The sequence below is a fragment of the Halichoeres trimaculatus genome, unplaced genomic scaffold, assembly GCF_033239565.1.
Source record: "Halichoeres trimaculatus isolate MK-OKI-2021-1 unplaced genomic scaffold, fHalTri1.1 fHalTri1_scaffold_21, whole genome shotgun sequence".
Taxonomy (NCBI): Eukaryota; Metazoa; Chordata; class Actinopteri; order Labriformes; family Labridae; genus Halichoeres; species Halichoeres trimaculatus.
Genome location: NW_027437199.1, coordinates 24,343,560 through 24,361,856, shown reverse-complemented (window position 1 = coordinate 24,361,856; position 18,297 = coordinate 24,343,560). Strand labels below are relative to the sequence as shown.

The 18,297-nt window shown below is 43.6% G+C and overlaps 1 protein-coding gene across 1 annotated transcript in view; it reads left to right on the top strand.

The window, feature by feature from the left end:
• The window catches only part of LOC141810517 (protein phosphatase 1H-like), a 33,343-nt gene that overhangs the window by 5,421 nt on the left and 9,625 nt on the right, over positions 1-18,297 (top strand). The window contains exons 2-6 of the mRNA XM_074698137.1: positions 3,017-3,206; positions 7,660-8,031; positions 12,763-12,875; positions 13,370-13,454; positions 15,451-15,569. Coding sequence (XP_074554238.1) covers positions 3,017-3,206; positions 7,660-8,031; positions 12,763-12,875; positions 13,370-13,454; positions 15,451-15,569 — 879 coding nt within the window. The remainder of the gene's footprint in view (positions 1-3,016; positions 3,207-7,659; positions 8,032-12,762; positions 12,876-13,369; positions 13,455-15,450; positions 15,570-18,297) is intronic.

Below are 18,297 nucleotides of genomic sequence, written 5' to 3'. Positions count from 1 at the left end.
TGCCTCTACCATGTTATAGCTGAACACTGAAGCAGTCTCTCAAACATGTCCCCCGCTGCATTTTATCCACACTGTCCCTTTTTTCTTATCTCCTGTACTCAGGAGCCATTCTGGCTAACAAAACATGTATGAAGTCTGATTTTAACATTCAGTCAGAGCTATTTAAATGTAATTGTTCCATGAACCATTGTGCTCCACCAAACAATCATCCCATCCTTCAGGCCAGAGTCAGGCCCAGAATCTGCAGCTCGTGCTATTAGATGTCTTACAAAAGAGTGAAATTAGGTTTTATTCCCGATGGCTTATTACTCAGAGTAAAACAAAAAAATGGAAAAGAAAGGAAATTACTTTTTTGTGCAAATGCTGAAATGAGCACAAGTTAGAGGCAGGAGCATTTTGAACGAGGCACAAAGCAGCAGCTGCACCTACAGGAAGTCACACAGAGACAATACTCTGTTGATTTAACCTATCAATGCGTTTTAGTCAGCAGATTGGGGGAAAGTCAGGGAATAGTTCTAACATGTAGAGCTCAAATTTTGTTTGAAACATGTTTTACACACACGTTTTACACACACACACACACACACACACACACACACACACACACACACACACACACACACACACACACACACACTATGCTGTGTTTGATGACGACTTAAGGCAAAGACTTCCTGCACTTCTGTGCATCAACAAGCTCCACAGAAGTCGATCCATCATGACTCAAAGAGCCTTTTTATTGATGGCGTGGTCAGACTGTAAAGCCCAGGTCAAAATAAAGTCAGTGTAGGCCTCACTGGAGCAGAAGATATTGTGTTTTATTTGCTGTTCTGTTTTGGGGTGGGGTGGCACTTGATTCTTTTACATAGCTAGGCACACGGGGTTATTGGGTTGGGTTGTTGATGGAGTTTGTAATGTTGGGGCTGGTTTATGCTTGTGGTGTTTTGCTGTATGTTTTGTATTATTTTAAGTCCACTTCCGCTGAGAAGGGAGAAAAGGGGTGGGGAAAAAAGGTAAGGGGTGCACCTGAGAGGAGCGTGGTGGAGCTTACCCCGACAGCAGGAATATCTTTTTCTATTATTTCTCCTTTCTTCTGTTATTTCCTCACTGCTGCTGCGCTTTGGAGGAAGCTGTGAAGAGGAGGTGAATCTCCCGGAGGGAATTATCCTTTTTAATTTTTCCTGTGGAGTAAGAGGCTGGTCGGCAGGCACCGCAGGTTTTTCCTTTGTTTCCATTTGGATTATTTTGGTTTTGTTTGGATTATAGGGCTGGAACTGAGAGAGGGCTCAATTAACTTGGGGAAAAGACACATGGGACTATGGACTATTTCTTTTCATTACTGGACTGAGAACTTTTTTATTTTATTTTGAATTACATGCTACAGGTTCGTCCACCCAGGTGGGGCATGTTTTCAGTTGAATTTTTGGCAAATATAAGTTATCGAGATCAAGCACTGAGTTGAATTTTTGTTTTTGGGAATTTTTGCCTTCCCTTTCATTTATTAAGTACGAGCAGAGGGATCGGGATCAGTAAGATCTTTTTTATCTTTCGATTGTCAGCCCCGGCTACACCCGGCGGCCTGAGCTGCCCCCCTGCCCTGGTGAGTGCAATTTGGCTATGTTCAAAGGGATAAAGTTGAATTGTTACAAGACTATCACAGAGCAGCTCTCTGGATGTCTGTACATGTGTGTATGCTGGATGACATTGAACAGAGATGAAATAACACTTCCTTGGAATGAGAATGATCATATTTGTGACATCAACCTCATCTCATGAGGCAGAGCTTTGTGCTCTTTCCAGCTGCTGTTGGTCAAAGAGCTGACCTTGGTTCTCTTTCTATTCTAAGAACCATACAATTTTGTCACTTTTATAAAAGCAGCACAGAGTAATGGTGTGATGGTGAAAGAAGTGTTTAATATGCTGATGTAATGATGCAGATTTGTCCCTTTGCTGGAAGCCTCCATATCGGCCCTGGATCTAAGATGAATGAACGTTGGAGGCAGGGGAACAGACCATGATGCTGCTTCACAGAAAACATCCAGTCTGCCTCTAAAAATAGACATGCCAATTTCTCTTCCACAACAGCCTCATTGGATTAGTCCTTACACTCTCATTTTTTCATTGCTCAGTTACTCTGGCTATTTTAGGAAGATTTCTCAGCCGCTGAAAGTGAATAGTGAGAGGCTGTTTGGGACTCGGTCCACCAGTTTATCTGAGCTCCAGCCTCTAATCGCTTTTTAAATCAGTTCACACTGCAAGAGTTTGTCAGCTCATTGATGAATCAAAAAGACACGTTTTGAGGCATATCATTATCAGTTGCTGTGGTACTGAAGAGCTGGCCCCCCTCACATTTGGACGTCCGAGCTGCAGACGGCTGGGACGGAAATCAGTCATTTAGGATCTTAAATTCAGATGCTGACAAAGAAATAAGTTCTACGTTCTGCTGTTTTACTCGCCTGTAGTCGCTGCTGGGTTTCTTTTCTGCTTCCAACCAGATCTTTGTTGTCCAGGAGATGAAAAAGTACCACACACACACCACACACACACACCACACACACACACACACACACACACACACACACACACACACACACACACACACGTGCCTTTGGGCCTGCACATAGAGTCAGCCACCAACAAACCCTTTTTATTCACCCAGAAGCAGCTGTCCTGTTGCATGGGCCAAGCGCGGCCACAAACAAGCTGTCCTGTTTGATCTTCAGCGGGACACGAAGTGAGCGTGCTGTTCAAACACAAGCCTCAGGCTGCGGCTCGCACTAATTGTTGTGATCCTGCAGTGAGCCATTCTAACTCTGAGAGACTGCAGGACTGTTTCATCCCACAGGAAGCGTCTGATGTTTGCAGTTTTTTGATGCCTGCCCCTGACCTCAGCTGTCAGTCTGCAGACCCAGAGCCAGAGAAGCTTCCAGAGTGTGTGTGCCAAATGTGATTTTACAGAAAGGAACCCCTGAGGAGCTCAGAATGTGTCAACATGAGTGTGCTCTGTGTGTTTCAGGGTGATTAATGCTGGTAAGAGCGCTCTGAATGAGGACCAGGCCTGCTGTGAAGTGGTGGTTGCGAGAAGGAGGCCTATGAGCTACTGCCCCCCCTCCACACCAAGCAAGACCCCTACAGCCAAGAGACGCAACTCGCTGCCCAACGGAGAGGGCCTGGGGCTGCATATGGAGCACGGCATGCTGGGAGAGGTAGGTCAATGAGTGCTGTGGTGTCCGAAGCCCTGCTCCTACCAAGCAGTCAGGTTTAGATCAGTACGGTTGGTAAGGGTTGGCTTGGTTAAGCCTAATCCTGTTTGCAATTACATTTCCACTGCCAACAGTGCCCCCTTGTGGTAGGCTGCATGTTAGCCGATAGCAGCGTCAGTTAAATAGTGTGTCGTCATGGCAGCGGGACACACTGTGCCCCACTAATAAATCCAAAGAAGAAGTAAAAATGTGTCACAGTAAACAGAGATCCACAATGAAGACATCCAGCAACTTGTCTCTTTGTGATTGGCATGTGGCTCTTTGTTACAAAGAACAATCAAGCTTTGTTTCAGAGAAGACTGTGAGCTACCAGGAGAAATACAGCAGCCACTGTCACACAGGAAGTGACCATTCTTTACACCAATCAACAGACTGCAGTGTTTCTAGCTCCACCCTCTGGGATTAGATCAGTTTAGTCTGGCACCCCAACAGGAGGGTCCCAAAAAGTTGGACGGCTTATATGGGGAACTGTCCTGGTTGTAGACTGTGAGTTACAGAGGAGCATCTCTCTACCTCACTGCATGAAGGAAACATCCTCTGAGAGATCCATAATAACATCATTATCATCATCGTGAAGATTCATGTAGGTCCAACTGTATTTGACAACTTCCCATGTTGCTGTTTCATCTGAAGGGGCCATTATGATGCTGCATTCCAGGAAGCCAGGAGATCTGAAGACTGATTATCTATGGAGACACAGCTTCAAGCAACTTTCAATGTGTGATAACGTGATACAGAGAACATGGTTGGATGCAGGAATCTGTAGATATAAGTTAAAGATCCTCTGAAGATCAGTGAGTCCAAACAGTAAAGACATGCTACAGATAGAAACCCGAACACTTTTCAGCTGGGGCCCAAACTGCAGCTCTTTGACTCCCGAGAAGTGGCTCCCTGTAGCTTTAAAACAATATTATGAAAATTAAGAGATTTTTTTCTCACAGAGGGTACCGACGATTAACACTAACACTAAATAAAATCATGGTTCAACATTTTATTAAACTAAACATGAATCACATCACCGCTAAATAAGTGTGATTGATATGTGGCAAGAAACAAGCAAACAAAAAATATGAGTTGAGTGATGTTGTGGAAATTTTCCTGTTTCTGGTGAAGAATGAAAAAGAGACTTCTGCCGGCCAGCAAGGTTTCATTTTCCTTTGCAAAGAAAAGGTCAGTCAACACGCGAGCGGTCAAAGTGAAGAAAAGACCTCAAACATAGTTAGAGCTAAACATTTATACTGAAGGAAATATCCCCTAAGGTACTCTTCACGCCCCTCTGTCTGCTACAGGAATCAACATTGAGACAGAGCCTTCAAGCTGAGCAGAAGATGTGAGAGGTCTAGACATAAGACAAAAAGGTCTGGATTCTTATTGAGGAAGCAGGAGATGGGGCGTCTCAAGCAGTGAAAACAAAGACAATGAAATTACAATTATAGTGACATTATCAGTATACACTCACTGGCCACTTCATTAGGTACACCTTGCTTGTACCTGGTTGGACCCCCTTTTATCAGAACTGCCTTAATCCTTGGTGGCATAGATTCAACACTGTCCTGGAAACTTTCCTCAGAGAGTTTGGTCCATATTGACATAATAGCATCACACAGTTGCTGCAGATTTGTCAGCTGAACATCTATGATGATATCCACCACACCATTACACCAGCAGCAGCAGCCTGAACCGTTGACAAAGGCAGGATGGATCCATGCTTTCATGTTGTTGACGCCAAATTCTGACCCTACCATCTGGATGTGGAGCAGAAATCCAGACTCATCAGACCAGGCAACGTTTTTCCGATCTTCTATTGTCCAGTTTTGGTGTTGCTGTGTGAATTGTAGCCTCAGTTTCCTGTTCTTAGCTGACAGGAGTGTCACCAGGTGTGGTCTTCTGCTGCTGTAGCCCATCTGCCTCAAGGTTGGACGTGTTGTGTGTTCAGAGATGCTCTTCTGCAGACCTCGGTTGTAACCAGTGGTTATTTGAGTTACTGTTGCCTTTCTATCAGCTCAAACCAGTCTGTCCATTCTCCTCTGACCTCTGGCATCAACAAGGCATTTTGTCCCACAGAACTGCCTCTCACTGGATATTTCCTCTTTTTGAAAACACTCTCCTTAAACCCTAGAGATGGTTGTGGGTTAAAATCCAAGTAGATCAGCAGTTTCTGAAATACTCAGACCAGCCCGTCTGGCACCAACAACCATGCCATGTCCAAAGTCTCTTAAATCACCTTTCTTCCCCATTCTCATGCTCGGTTTGAACTGCAGCAGATCATCTTGATCATGTCTACATGCCTAAATGCATTGAGTTGCTGCCATGTGATTGGCTGATTAGAAATTGGACAGGTGTGCTTAATTAAGTGATCAGTTAACTTCTTGTTTAGATAATGAATGGGTATATTTGAACTATGTATATATTTTTATATGGTGTTATTGTCTCTATTATGAAGGCAAAGTAGATTTTGTGGCCCAGGAATGACTTTAATCCTAGTGATTTGAGGTAAAATGGCTTCTATGATTTCGCAGCTCCCCACAGAGACAGAGGGTGGCGCTTTGGGTGGGTTTGTGGAATCGGAGAGCAGGATGCATTAATTTAACTGATCACATCGTCTCAAACTAAGACCTCAGCTGGGTCTGGGTCTCTGGACCTCCAGTTTTCATCCGACAGGGTGAGTCAGAGATGTTCTGGGGCGCAGATGGCCTAGCGGTTCAGGTTGCGCCCCATGCGGTTCGCCCTTGAGTGGGTTGCCCAGGTTTGAGTCCAGCCCATGGTCTGTTACCCGCATGTCACTGCCTACTTTTCCCTCCTTTCCCACTCTATCTACTGTCCTCTCCTATATCACTAAAGGCATGAAAGCTCCCAAAAAATAACTTAAAAAAAGAGAGATGTTCTCCTGGGTCATCCTAAAGATGACTCACACTAATAACAGGTTCATCTGTAGTAGTGACAGTGATTTCACTCCAGCAGGACACTCATCTCAGATAAATTACAGTCATTTACTCAAACTATTCTCTAAGAGGTGGATGTGTTGTGCACTATTTCAAGTGCATGGTCTCTTTTTTTCCAGAGATGACTCATTTCGTGTTTGGCTGATCTGTGAGCAGGATCCTCTGTCAACATCCTGCTCTGACATTTATCACAGGATAGCTGAGCCACAGTAACAGAGAGGGAGGCTGCACACTGATCTGTGGGGTGTGTTTCACTAAATAAGTGGAGCAACTACAGGTGTACACACTTCATCCTCCATCCAGCTCCAGAACTTTAACTCAGAATTTTAGTTAGATGTGTCAGAATAAAATATTGATCATGTGATTAGAAAGGGGGTCAGGTAATGGTCAGAGTGAGTTTCATGATGAGAAGGTTTACATTAATCAGTGTTTCTGTTTACTGCCTGCTGTATAGTCCTGTGTCTGATCTAGTGCTGAGGGATTTTAGAAAATAATCTCACTGCAATTTTTTGCACAAATATTGGGTTTGTGATTTTGGAACTGGAACGCATGCCCACTTGAGTTTTCTGGGTGGGTCAGGGAGTGTGCTGCTTGCTGTGACAGGAGCACCAGCAGAAGGTGAAGGAAGTGACACTGGAAAGAGAATTACATCCAGACATCTTAAAACATTTACATGACAATTTGTACTTGATGGCCAGGCCGATGCTGTGACTGTTATAACAGTCACAGCAGAATATTGACTGATTTCACTTCAAGCCTTGTAGACATATGATAAAATTATCATTAATTACTTTAAATAGAATCAGAGAAAGAAACAAAGCACTGCAGAACAACAAGCCTGGTATGAACAATGATATAAAAAATAAATACGAACCCTCTCTTTGATGGATCTCACACTAAAAAGAGAGCAGAAATGTAAATAAGACCAAACCTCCGGCTTAACCACTGAAATATGTCATCATGTGGAATGCAGTTCTTTATAAAATGAAAAAGAAACACTGTGTGAACATAAATAAAAATATCAAATGTATTTAATCTTACTGATCTCTCATCAGTAACAAAACACAAACCAAAGTGCAGAAATGAAAATAAAACAAAGTTGTTGCTCAACCACTGGAACATGTAAACATGTGTGGATTGCACTTTGTAAAGGAAAAAGGAACGCTGTGCTCCAGTTGTCAGTCAGAGTAACAAAGCTCACAGAATGAAGTGAACAGGGGGTATGGCTCTGCCAGCACCATCAGTCTACTGTGTGGATCTCTGTAGCTCACAGTTTTTATCAGAAAAACTACAAGATTGACTTTTGCTGTTTTGTTTTGTTTTTTAATTGCAGCCTTTGCGATTTGAAAATTGCCTTCCATTTCACTCGATGTCAGCTTCAGTTTGATTAATTGTTCAGCCCCAGTCTGATCTGAAGTGAATTCACATCCTTTTTGATGATGTTTTGTCTGCAGGACTGCGAAGGCCTCGTCTTCAACTACTGGGCCCTGTTTGATGGTCATGCCGGCTCAGGTGCAGCTGTTGTCGCCGCCCGCCTGCTGCAGCACCACATCGCCTGCCAGCTGCAAGCCGTCATCGAGATCCTGCGAAACCTGAACTCCCTGCCCCCAACCGTGATGGGCGAGGAGCTTGACAACAACCCCTACCTCCAGGGAAACACCCCCGGGCCTCACCGGGGCCTGACACGTGCCGCTTCGCTGCGTGGGGCCACAGGCCCACCTGGGCCCCCCTGCAGCACCCCACCTCCTCCACGATTCTTCACAGAGAAGAAGGTCCAGCACGAGAGCCTGGTGATCGGAGCCATCGAGAACGCCTTTAAGGAGATGGTGAGAGACTCCTCTGCACCCTGTACCATCTCATGTGACTCAGTCAGGATTTTCTTCTGCTTACATTTTCTCCATTTTCTGTCCTTTGAGAACTCTTCACAGGGAGGTACCATGGCTCAGGCAGGGATCCTGACAGGGTCTGAAATCTTCTTTGTTTATAAGTGTTGGGGTTTGAACTTTGTGTTCTGGGAATCTGCTCTCTGACGTGTCACACACCAGACAAGTGATCCTTTAAAAAGTGAGTCATGGATAAGACGTGTGAGCTCAGCTTCGGACAAACTTCTGGAAAGATGAGTTAAAAACCTCAGAGTTTGGAAGAAGGGCAGGGTTTGCTTTCACATGGGATCCTGAGGAAGAGCAGGAAGCATCTATGACCATCAGGAGGTTTCTCAGAAAAAAGAGATGTTCAAAAAAAACTCATAGGAGTGAATTTAAAATGAATTTCTTTATCAGAGGTGACACAGAGCTTATACGCAGAGGGTGGTCCTCTGGTGTTCAAAGATGGAGGAAAGCAGAGTAAAGAAAAGAAGTGAGACAACGACATGGAAGAGAGCAGGTTTGGGCAGTGTTAGGGCTAGGGTTAGGCGTACGGCCATGAATTTTTCTTTTTATGGTGTTTCATAATCGTTTCTTTTTGTTATCTGAACGTAACAATGATTGATTTCTCATGATAAATTATTTTTGTCATTTATTTATTTTTTTATTTTTCTATCCTTTATTTATACAGGTTAGTCTCTTGAGACTCGCGTCTCATTTGCAAGAGAGACAAGACGTTTAAAGTTTTAGTTAAAATGATACAAAGATTCTAGTTAAAACAACAACAGTTCTCTATAGAAGCTTTTTCCAGGACTTTAATAAAATTTTTAATTCACCAAGTGTGACCAGACTGGACAACTTCAGGTCCTGCTGTAGCATGTTCCAGCTGGACGGACCTGAGAAGGAAAAAGCCTTTTTCCCCAGCTCTGTGCGCACTGCTGGGACACTGAAAGACACTAAGTCTTGGGAGCGGAGGCTGCGATGGTTTGCTCTCTGTGCAAAGTAGCAGGACAAATATGGAGGCACTAAATGGAGAATGGTTTTGTAGATGAACAAATACCAGTGCAAGAGTCTGCGCATATGTAATGAAGGCCAATTCACCAATGAGTAAGCAGCAGTGATGAGTGGAGTTAGCACTGTCAGTGATAAATCTGAGTGCACCATGTTACACAGCATCTAACATCCGCTAAGAGCTGGCAGAGGCATTCATGAAGACAAGATCTCCATAGTCTAAGACGCTCATGAAGGTGGCAGAAACTGTTTTTTTCGAAATGAGAAACAGGGTTTTTTACGAAAGAGGAATTCAAGTTTTAGCTTTAGCCTTTTCAGCAGACTTTCAATATGTTCTCTAAAGGTTAATGAGTCATCAATGTGTATACCCAGGTATTTATAGGATGAGATGAGTTCGATGGACTGTCCTTGTTTTGTGAAAATTTTAGGTGAAGGTGAAGGGACCTTCTTTCTATTGGTAAACAACATGCCTTTAGTGTTGCCTGCATTCAGGGTCAGCCCGAGCCACAAAAGCTGAGACTGAATGCAGTCAAAAGAAGACTGCAGATGTTGAAAGACACGTTTAACAGGTTTAGAATGACAGTAAATCACAGAATCATCTGCATATAAATGCAGAACAGCATCTTTGAGACTAGGGTATGGGTACCTTTCACATTTGAAACGATACGGTACTGATGCCCGGTACCTGGCAATCGGTACCGGTACTCAACGGTACCAATTTTCGGTACTTTTTTGTGTCTCTGTGGTAAAAAATGTCAATTTGTTTAATAATAAACTAATATTTTTATACAACTTAACAAATTTATTCTTTAATATATAACCTTTAAATGCTGTGTTCATGTCCAGCATGGAAAAACACCTACTCTTCCACTCCCTTACAGTCACAAGAATGCATTTAGGTACCCTAAACATGGTACCTTTTGAATCTACATGAATCGATACCCGGTACTTTTGTCATAACTCGGTCAGTACCTAAAAAAGTACCTAAATTGGTACCCATCCCTATTTGAGACCGTGACTTATATAACAGAAACGTGATATAACAGAAAAACTTAGGACGCGGTCACACTGGCCCTCCAAAACGTGCCGTGCTTAGGCACGGTTGCCCCCCTGCAGCACCGATCCCCAGCTGGAGAGTACGGCCGGCAGTCACACTACCCCAATATGAACCAGACTTTAGCGGGTATCAGACACGCGCACAGCCCGCCTACGTCATCGTGAAGCATTTGTTTACATGAAGCACGATCTCATCAGAGTCAGCACAATGAGACACAGAGAGCACTGCTACAACTTTACAGACTTTTGAACTTATATTAAGTTGTTTTCGCCCGACACAGCCCCCGCTTTGTTTAAAATGATTGTGGAGAGATGCGCTCGCGGTGATTATAGGTAATGGATCGCACGCACTGTCCGCGTGCTTGTGCTCGTGCATGAAGTAAACCGTGCCGAAGCCCACCTCTTCGAAGCGTGCCGGAGCACGCAAGTTAATCGTGCTTGAGCACGGTACGGTTGCGGTCACACTGGCCATCCCAAACGTGCTTTACGGCTGAAGTGTGCTTAGGCACGATTGGCCAGTGTGACCACGTCCTTAAGTTTTGGTGGGATAAGCAAGCAGCCTGATAGATTGGAGTTTGTCATCCCCTAATCCGTTGACTGCTAGTCCCTAAACAAGCCCAGTCAAGCAAACAAACAAACCTCTAACTGAAGTGTAACGTACAGGGAGGCTGCAGCCACAGCCAGTGTCTGGAAGCATGGCAGCTCCTGTAGGAGGTGTTCCAAGAGGAACACAGTATTAATTCAGTATCACGAGAAAATATTTATGTTGAGATAAAAAGTCATTATCATGAGATATCAGTGCACAAAAAAGGAAATGGTCGTTGCCGTGTTAGAACTCATGTTTCTCTCTGGAGGATGGTCGGCAGGATGTAAGTAGAGCTTCAAAATGCAGAAAAGAAGAAACAGGAGCAAGAGACAGAAAATAGAGAGAAGGTCGTCAATTGAAAAGTCTGTTGAACTCAAACAGGCTGCTCATCAGCTGATCAAAAGTCAAAGACCAGAGCCTGGATATGGGGTGATTTTGTCCCTTAACACTCATTATCTTTGAAGAAATCTCAAATGGCTGTCTCCATGCATCCTGCCTCAGCAGTGATGGCGTGTTTGCGCTATGTAAGGCACAATGTGAAATCAGCCCTCACTTTTTAAATTACTGCTACGCCCCTGACAGCAGGGGGACTTTATATCCATCCAGATTTTAAAGCTTTCTATATATTTATTCATTCACACAGATTAGTTTCAGCAGGTCCCTCTTTGAGCTGCTGTGTTTGCTCACACACAAATTTTCTTGACCTGAGGACACAAAGGGACACATCCCTTGACTAGGGATGGGTACCTTTCACATCTGAAACGATACGGTACCAATGTCCGGTACCTGGCAATCGGTACCGGTACTCAACGGTACCAAGTTTCGGTACTTTTTTGTGTTTATGTGGTAAAAAATATTGATTTGTTTACTAATGAAATATAAAAAAAATTCAATTTAACAAATGTATTCTTCAATATCTAACCTTGCAATGCTGTGTTCATGTCCAGCATGGAAAATCACCTACTCTTCTATTCCCTCACAGTCACAAGGATGCATTTAGGTACCTAAACATGGTACCTTTTGGTTTTACATGAATCAATACTTGGTACTTTTGACAGAATTTGGTCGGTACCTATAAAAGTACCTAATTCGGTACCCATCTCTACCCTTGACACACACTTAACACAGATTCACACAAAGACCCTTAATGATCCACAAACCTTATTCAGTCCACATCCTCTTTGTTTAGACCTCTGACTGTTCAGGAGATGATGGAGTTAATGCTCACCTGGAGTTTAACATCAACATCAAACTGTCTTTTTTTCTCAAATGAAGATGAGATTTGTAGCATGTTCCTCTTCCTACAGGAGTAAATGATGACGTTTTATTATGTAAAAGCGTTAAGGGACAAGGTCTCTGCAGTATCACCACTAGATGGTGATGGAAAACAGTCTTCATGGGATTGAGACCCCCTGATCCTCCAAAGAGGGTTACAGAAGTGTTTTCTATGCTGTACTGGACGTTAAGAAGAAAAATCACTTTAAAAATACTTAACAAAAAACATAGACAGCTGTTTCTGTTGGACTGGAAACCAGTGGTGTTCCTGTCACACTGTCTGTTTAAACTGGGAAATGATCTGAAGGAAACCCAGTGATGTTTTTAGGATTATACTCGGTTAAGTATCAGCTTCAGACGTGGATGTTGAAGGGTCCTGATCCCTGTCACTTAGAGTCCAGATCCAGACCTCCTCAAGTCTCAGTGTTTAAATTATTCATGCAGCAGGAGGTCTTGTTTACTGACATGCGGTCAACATGAGGTCCAGGTTAAAGCGATCAATGTGCAGCAGTCTGCCGAGCCGCCCACACATCGTCTGGCTCTTTGAAGAAGTTGATCAGATTTCTGTGTCCTGCCTATCGCTCACTTTCTGTGTTTGATTCTTCCTGCCTGTGTGGGCTGCATGCAGGCTGGATGTTAACTTTACTGACATTTCTTAATTTTCATGTCAAACGTGGGAGGATGTGGGAATTTTAAACACTTCTCTGTGTTGTCTTCTCCAGTTATTATCCATTAAACATTCATTTAACTGTCTGCGGCTCCTTCAGGACGCTCAGATTGAGAAAGAGAAGCAGGTCTACAACGTGACGGGAGGCTGCACGGCGCTCACTGTGGTTTACCTGCTGGGGAAGCTGTACGTGGGGAACGCAGGCGACAGCAGGTGTGTATGCTGAGCGCCTGCTCTCCCAGTGTGCGGTGTGAAGAAACAGATATATAATAATCTCTGCATCACAAGCATGATATCAACTCTTCTGCTGCTGAGCATCCTCCTTCTTCTCCTTCTCTTTTTCTTTTTTTCCTCTTTTCCTCCTTTTCTTCTTTTTCTTCTCCTTCTTCTCCTCCTTCTCCTTTTCTTCTTCTTCTCCTTCTCCTCCCTCATCTTCTCTTTTTTCATCTTCCATTCAATGCATTTCATGTGACCACCTAGAACAAGGAAAAACACACCTGTGTGGTGTGGACACATGACTGCAAGATGGAACAGATTTTTATATTCAGATGATTACATATCATATCATATTTAAGCTGAACTCTACGCACTGGACCTTGAAAATAAAAGTCTACCATGTCTCCTCGGCTGAGATGTGCAGTGAGATGTCGAGCTGAATATAAAGTTTCCTGAATGTAACTTGTCCAACTGTCTCTGTCTGTCTGCAGAGCCATCATCATTAGAAACAATGAGATCATCTCCATGTCCACAGAGTTCACCCCTGAGTCAGAGCGACAGAGACTCCAGTTCCTGGTGAGATCACTGTGTGCCCCCATCTCTCTGTGCAGCCTGATCTTTGTTTGCTGTGATCTGAGTTTGTTGGATGTGAAGTGAAGGTGTGTTCGCTCACAAACAGCTGAAACACTCTAAATACTCATCTGTGGCCTGAATGTGAAGCATAAAGTATTGTCTTTCAGCTTCTTTGAGCCTTGGATAAAATGAGATCCTGGATTAAAACAAATTCACAGTTTCAGTTAAAGACTCACATTAAAGGGATAGTTCGGGTTTTTTGACATGAACCTGTATGGCCTCATCATAGTTATGTACATCAGCGCTGTCTTACCCCTGTCAGCGTCCTGTGACCCGAGATCTGGTGCGGTTTTGGTTCAGACGAAAGTAGTCCGGCAACATGGCTGGGGTCACGAAAATAAAGCGTTTTTCCTCTCAAAACAATTTGTGTTCAAAAGAGTGATAAATTTGCATCACAAAACTGCAAACCGGAAAAAAGTCAGACTCCGTTATCGCTTGGCACTACTTTCTGGTGCATATCACTGCGCCGCGCGGTGTATCCAGCTGACCAGCGCGCGTTGTCACCGTCATTACAGCTTAAAAAAGTTAACGATAACATGTCTGACTACGACACTGATGAAGAAGACATTACATTTAGCACAGAGCCAAGGGGATATCTTTATGAACCTGAATATACTGATGCTGAAATTCGTCAGATGGAGTTAGAACGGGTGGAGAGAAACGATCACAGTCATGTCGCTCCTGGAGCCACAGCTGGAGCCATCATCAACCCTCTGTGATCTTCTCACATACAACTGTAAAATCACTTGTTTTTTTACGTTTAAGGCTTTTAAACTTTTAATCTCTTAAAGGACCTTTACATGTGTAATAGTAGACTTACTTTCTGTCCAGACTTAAGCGACACTCAGCAGGTACGAGCTGTGATCATGTCACAACCATGGATGTATTATAAGAACTGGATAGCGTGGCTCAGCCTTCCACCATGTTACGGATTTGAAGCCAGAATCTATATGATCACAGCCCTTACACCAGCTTACAACTTAGGTTTTTATTTTATTGTATTTATTATTATTTTGATTTCGATGTGTCAAACTAAAACCCGCGACTCGACCCGCATGTTATTTTTTCCACCCAGATCTGAACCCGGAGAAAAAAAGGTTTTAAAACCACCCGCAAATCAGCTGTTTTTGCGGGTACCCGACCCAGTGCAGGACTCTGCTGCACACTTCTGACAAGTGCACCAGCATTTGTTTGTCACTCTCTCTTTCACGGCTCCAGCTGTGGCTCCAGGAGCGACATGACTGTGATCGTTTCTCTCCACCCGTTCTAACTCCATCTGACGAATTTCAGCATCAGTATAATCAGGTTCATAAAGAAATCCCCTTGGCTCTGTGCTAAATGTAATGTCTTCTTCATCAGTGTCGTAGTCAGACATGTTATCGTTAACTTTTTTAAGTTGTAATGACGGTGACAACGCGCGCTGGTCAGCTGGATGCACAGCGCGGCGCAGTGATACGCACCAGAAAGTAGTGCCAAGCGATAACGGAGTCTGACTTTTTTCCGGTTTGCAGTTTTGTGATGCAAATGTATCACTCTTTTGAACACAAATTGTTTTGACAGGAAAAACGCTTTATTTTCGTGACCCCAGCCATGTTGCTGGACTACTTTCGTCTGGACCAAAACCGAACCAGATCTTGGGTCACAGGACGCTGACAGGGGTAAGACAGCGCTGATGTACATAACTATAGATGAGGATGCCATACAGGTTCATGTCAAAAAACCTGAACTATCCCTTTAACACAGATGTCTGGCAGCATATAATTTATTTAAAAAATTCATTGTATTATCATCACGATCTGAACTCTACTTCTGGAGCTGAATTTTAAGCCAGGTCACTGCAGAGGGAGGTCACATCATACGATTGAAGAAATTAGCTGATTTTGATCTGATCTGTAACACGGCCTCTACTGACTCGGAGTCCGTTATTCCCTCTCCTCAGGGCTTCATGCAGCCTCACCTGTTAGGAAATGAGTTCACACACCTGGAGTTTCCCCGGAGAGTCCAAAGGAAGGAGGTGGGCAAGAGGATGCTGTACAGAGACTTCACCATGAAGGGATGGTGAGTCAGATTATCATCCGTTTGACAACACACACACAAAGACCTCTGCTTCCTGCTCCTTATCTGTGTCTGAGATTACTGCCATGAAGCCCCTCTCTATCTCACACACACACACACACACACACACACACACACACACACACACACACACACACACACACACACACACACACACACACTCTCTCTCTCTCTCTACACTGTTTCATACTCTGACAGCTGAGGGGAGCAGCAGGGAGCTAATGAGGGAACAATCTAACCTATGATATAATGATACAGCAGAGCGTACACTGTGTGAGGCTCTGTGCTGGTTGCTGATGCACTCTGCTGTGTGTATGTGTGTGTGCATTTGTGTGTCTGTCTGTGTCTGTCTGTGTTTGTGTGTTTGTGTGTGTGTGTGTGTGTGCGTGTGTGTGTGTGTGTGTGTGTGTGTGTGTGTGTGTGTGTGTGTGTGTGTGTGTGTGCGTGTGCGTGCAAAGGGGACCGTAATGAGACTCACACACACACTCAGGCGCATACTGTACAGAGCTGTGTGCATTGTGATGACTGATGTATATTTTATCACTGTGCTGCTCTTCTGGCGCAGAGGTGGCAGACAGGATGTTTCACTGCAGAGCTACTGCTGCTGCGTTTCTGCTCACACCCAAATAAAAACGAGCTGTAGAGCCATTTCAAACAGACCATGTTTAAAATATTCTGAACCAGATGAACTTCAGCTCTGCTGGGGACAGCAAAACAACTTCTGAACCCAAATTTAGGAAACTTGGATCTCATCTCCTGCTTGGCAGAAGCAGGCTTAAAACCTGAGGGTGGTGTGCAGAGAGGTGCGTGTGTTATCCTCATGGATGTACAGGCACTCTGCTAAATGTTTGTAAGTGTCCCTGTTGCTCAGAGACTGTTCACTCTGCAGCAGTTGGTGGTAAATTTAACCCTTTGTGCTTGTTTTGATTTTACATCTGCTCAACACTGAGGCAGAACCACAGCACGTGACTTCCTGTCGTTTCCAAACCCCACACTTTACTGTCTTGGACATTTTCTTCTTTTGTGGAGCAGTTTGTTTTCAGCTGGTTTTTTTTTGTGATTTTCATCTCTTTCTTTGACACTCAGCACAGAGCAGAACTATCTGCACGATGTTGAAGATGGATGATGATAGACTGCAAAACTTTTAACTGAGGCAGCACATTTTCAGCCTGGACTCCCCCTGCATTAGGTCCAGCTGATAAGGATAGGTTATGATGTTATTTTTTCATGCTTATTTTATTTTATTTTTTTGACTAATTTGCACAGGTTAAAGGAGTGTAATCTTTTTTGTAATCAGGTTAGAGTCAGACACATATGACCCCTTCATTCTCCAGATAACACAGAGGGCAGATGAACTGTGTTGTCTCCTCATCAGAAGTGTTAAGTTTGATATCAGGATGGTGTACCTCCACCTATCTGTGGTTCAAAGGTTTGAGTCAGACTCATCGCAGCTTCCAGACAAACTGTCAGAGACAGACAAACTGTCAGACAGGCAAACGGTGGTCAGAGATGGAGACGTTTGATGTGGATCTTCTGACTGGTTTCATCAACTCGTCTGTAGCGTGCTGGTCTGTTAGCCTCTGAGTCAGTTCAGTCAGAGCTCGATTAGAGACTCTTTCAGATTTGAGGCTTTGATCCATGCACTTCTGAACTCTGCTTTCATTAAAATTTAGCCTATGTTTTCCTCCTTTTCATTTCCAGCACCGTAAATTCTCACCAACACTGAAGCCCTACAATCAGGAGCTTTGATCAGTCAGGGACCCTCCATAACACACACACACACACACTCCTCTCAGTCACACACTCATTCAGTCTGTGTTGATGATCAGACACCTTATAGAAAAGCAGGCTCATCATCTGATATATTTTAAGGGAGAGCAACAGAAATCAACTGAGAACGAATCCCCTGCCTCCTCCGTCCTATCTCCTCCGCAGCACTGGAAGTACTTTCTTAGTCGCCATTTTGAAGACTGTTTCAAAGCCATAATTGTGCTCTTGTGAGGATGGAGGAGACTGATCGGAGGAGCTATGATCGAGGAAACACGAGAGCTGGCTTTGCAGAAGTTTTTTTACTGACAGACACGCCCCCATATGGAATATCACTCTCTGATTGGACGCTGCAGTGGCTCAGACACTTTACATGAAACTTCACAAACACAACAGAGTTTAATGAGGGAAAAGAGGCACTGAAGATCATTCAGTAACGGATCATAAATCTGGTAATAAAGTGTTTGTTGTGAGTTTAAAGCAAAAATTACTGAACACAATCATTATGAAATCTAATAAAAAATATCTTCCTGCAACACAATAAACCATGTTACACAATAAGTTTCAGAGTTCATGATCAGATGTGCTCTAGATAAGGGCTAAATAATTCATAAATAATCTAACAATTATGCATTTTACCGTTAAAGTGATCCATGAGCTTCTAAACAGCATACAGAATAAACAGAGAGCAGGTTTTCTTCATGGTAACGTGTTTGTTAAACAGGTTAAAGCATAGGTCACTAACCTTTATGAGACCAAGGGCTGCCTCATGGCAAATGAGTGGCACGAAGGGCTACTTGTCTGATAAAAACTTTCTGAACAAAATTGCATCACATTTGAATAACATTTATCGTTGTAGGAGTGGTAATACTACACAAGGAGACTGCTCACAGGTCAATGTTAATTATTTCACAGTTATTGTAAATGATTTGCAGAACAATGA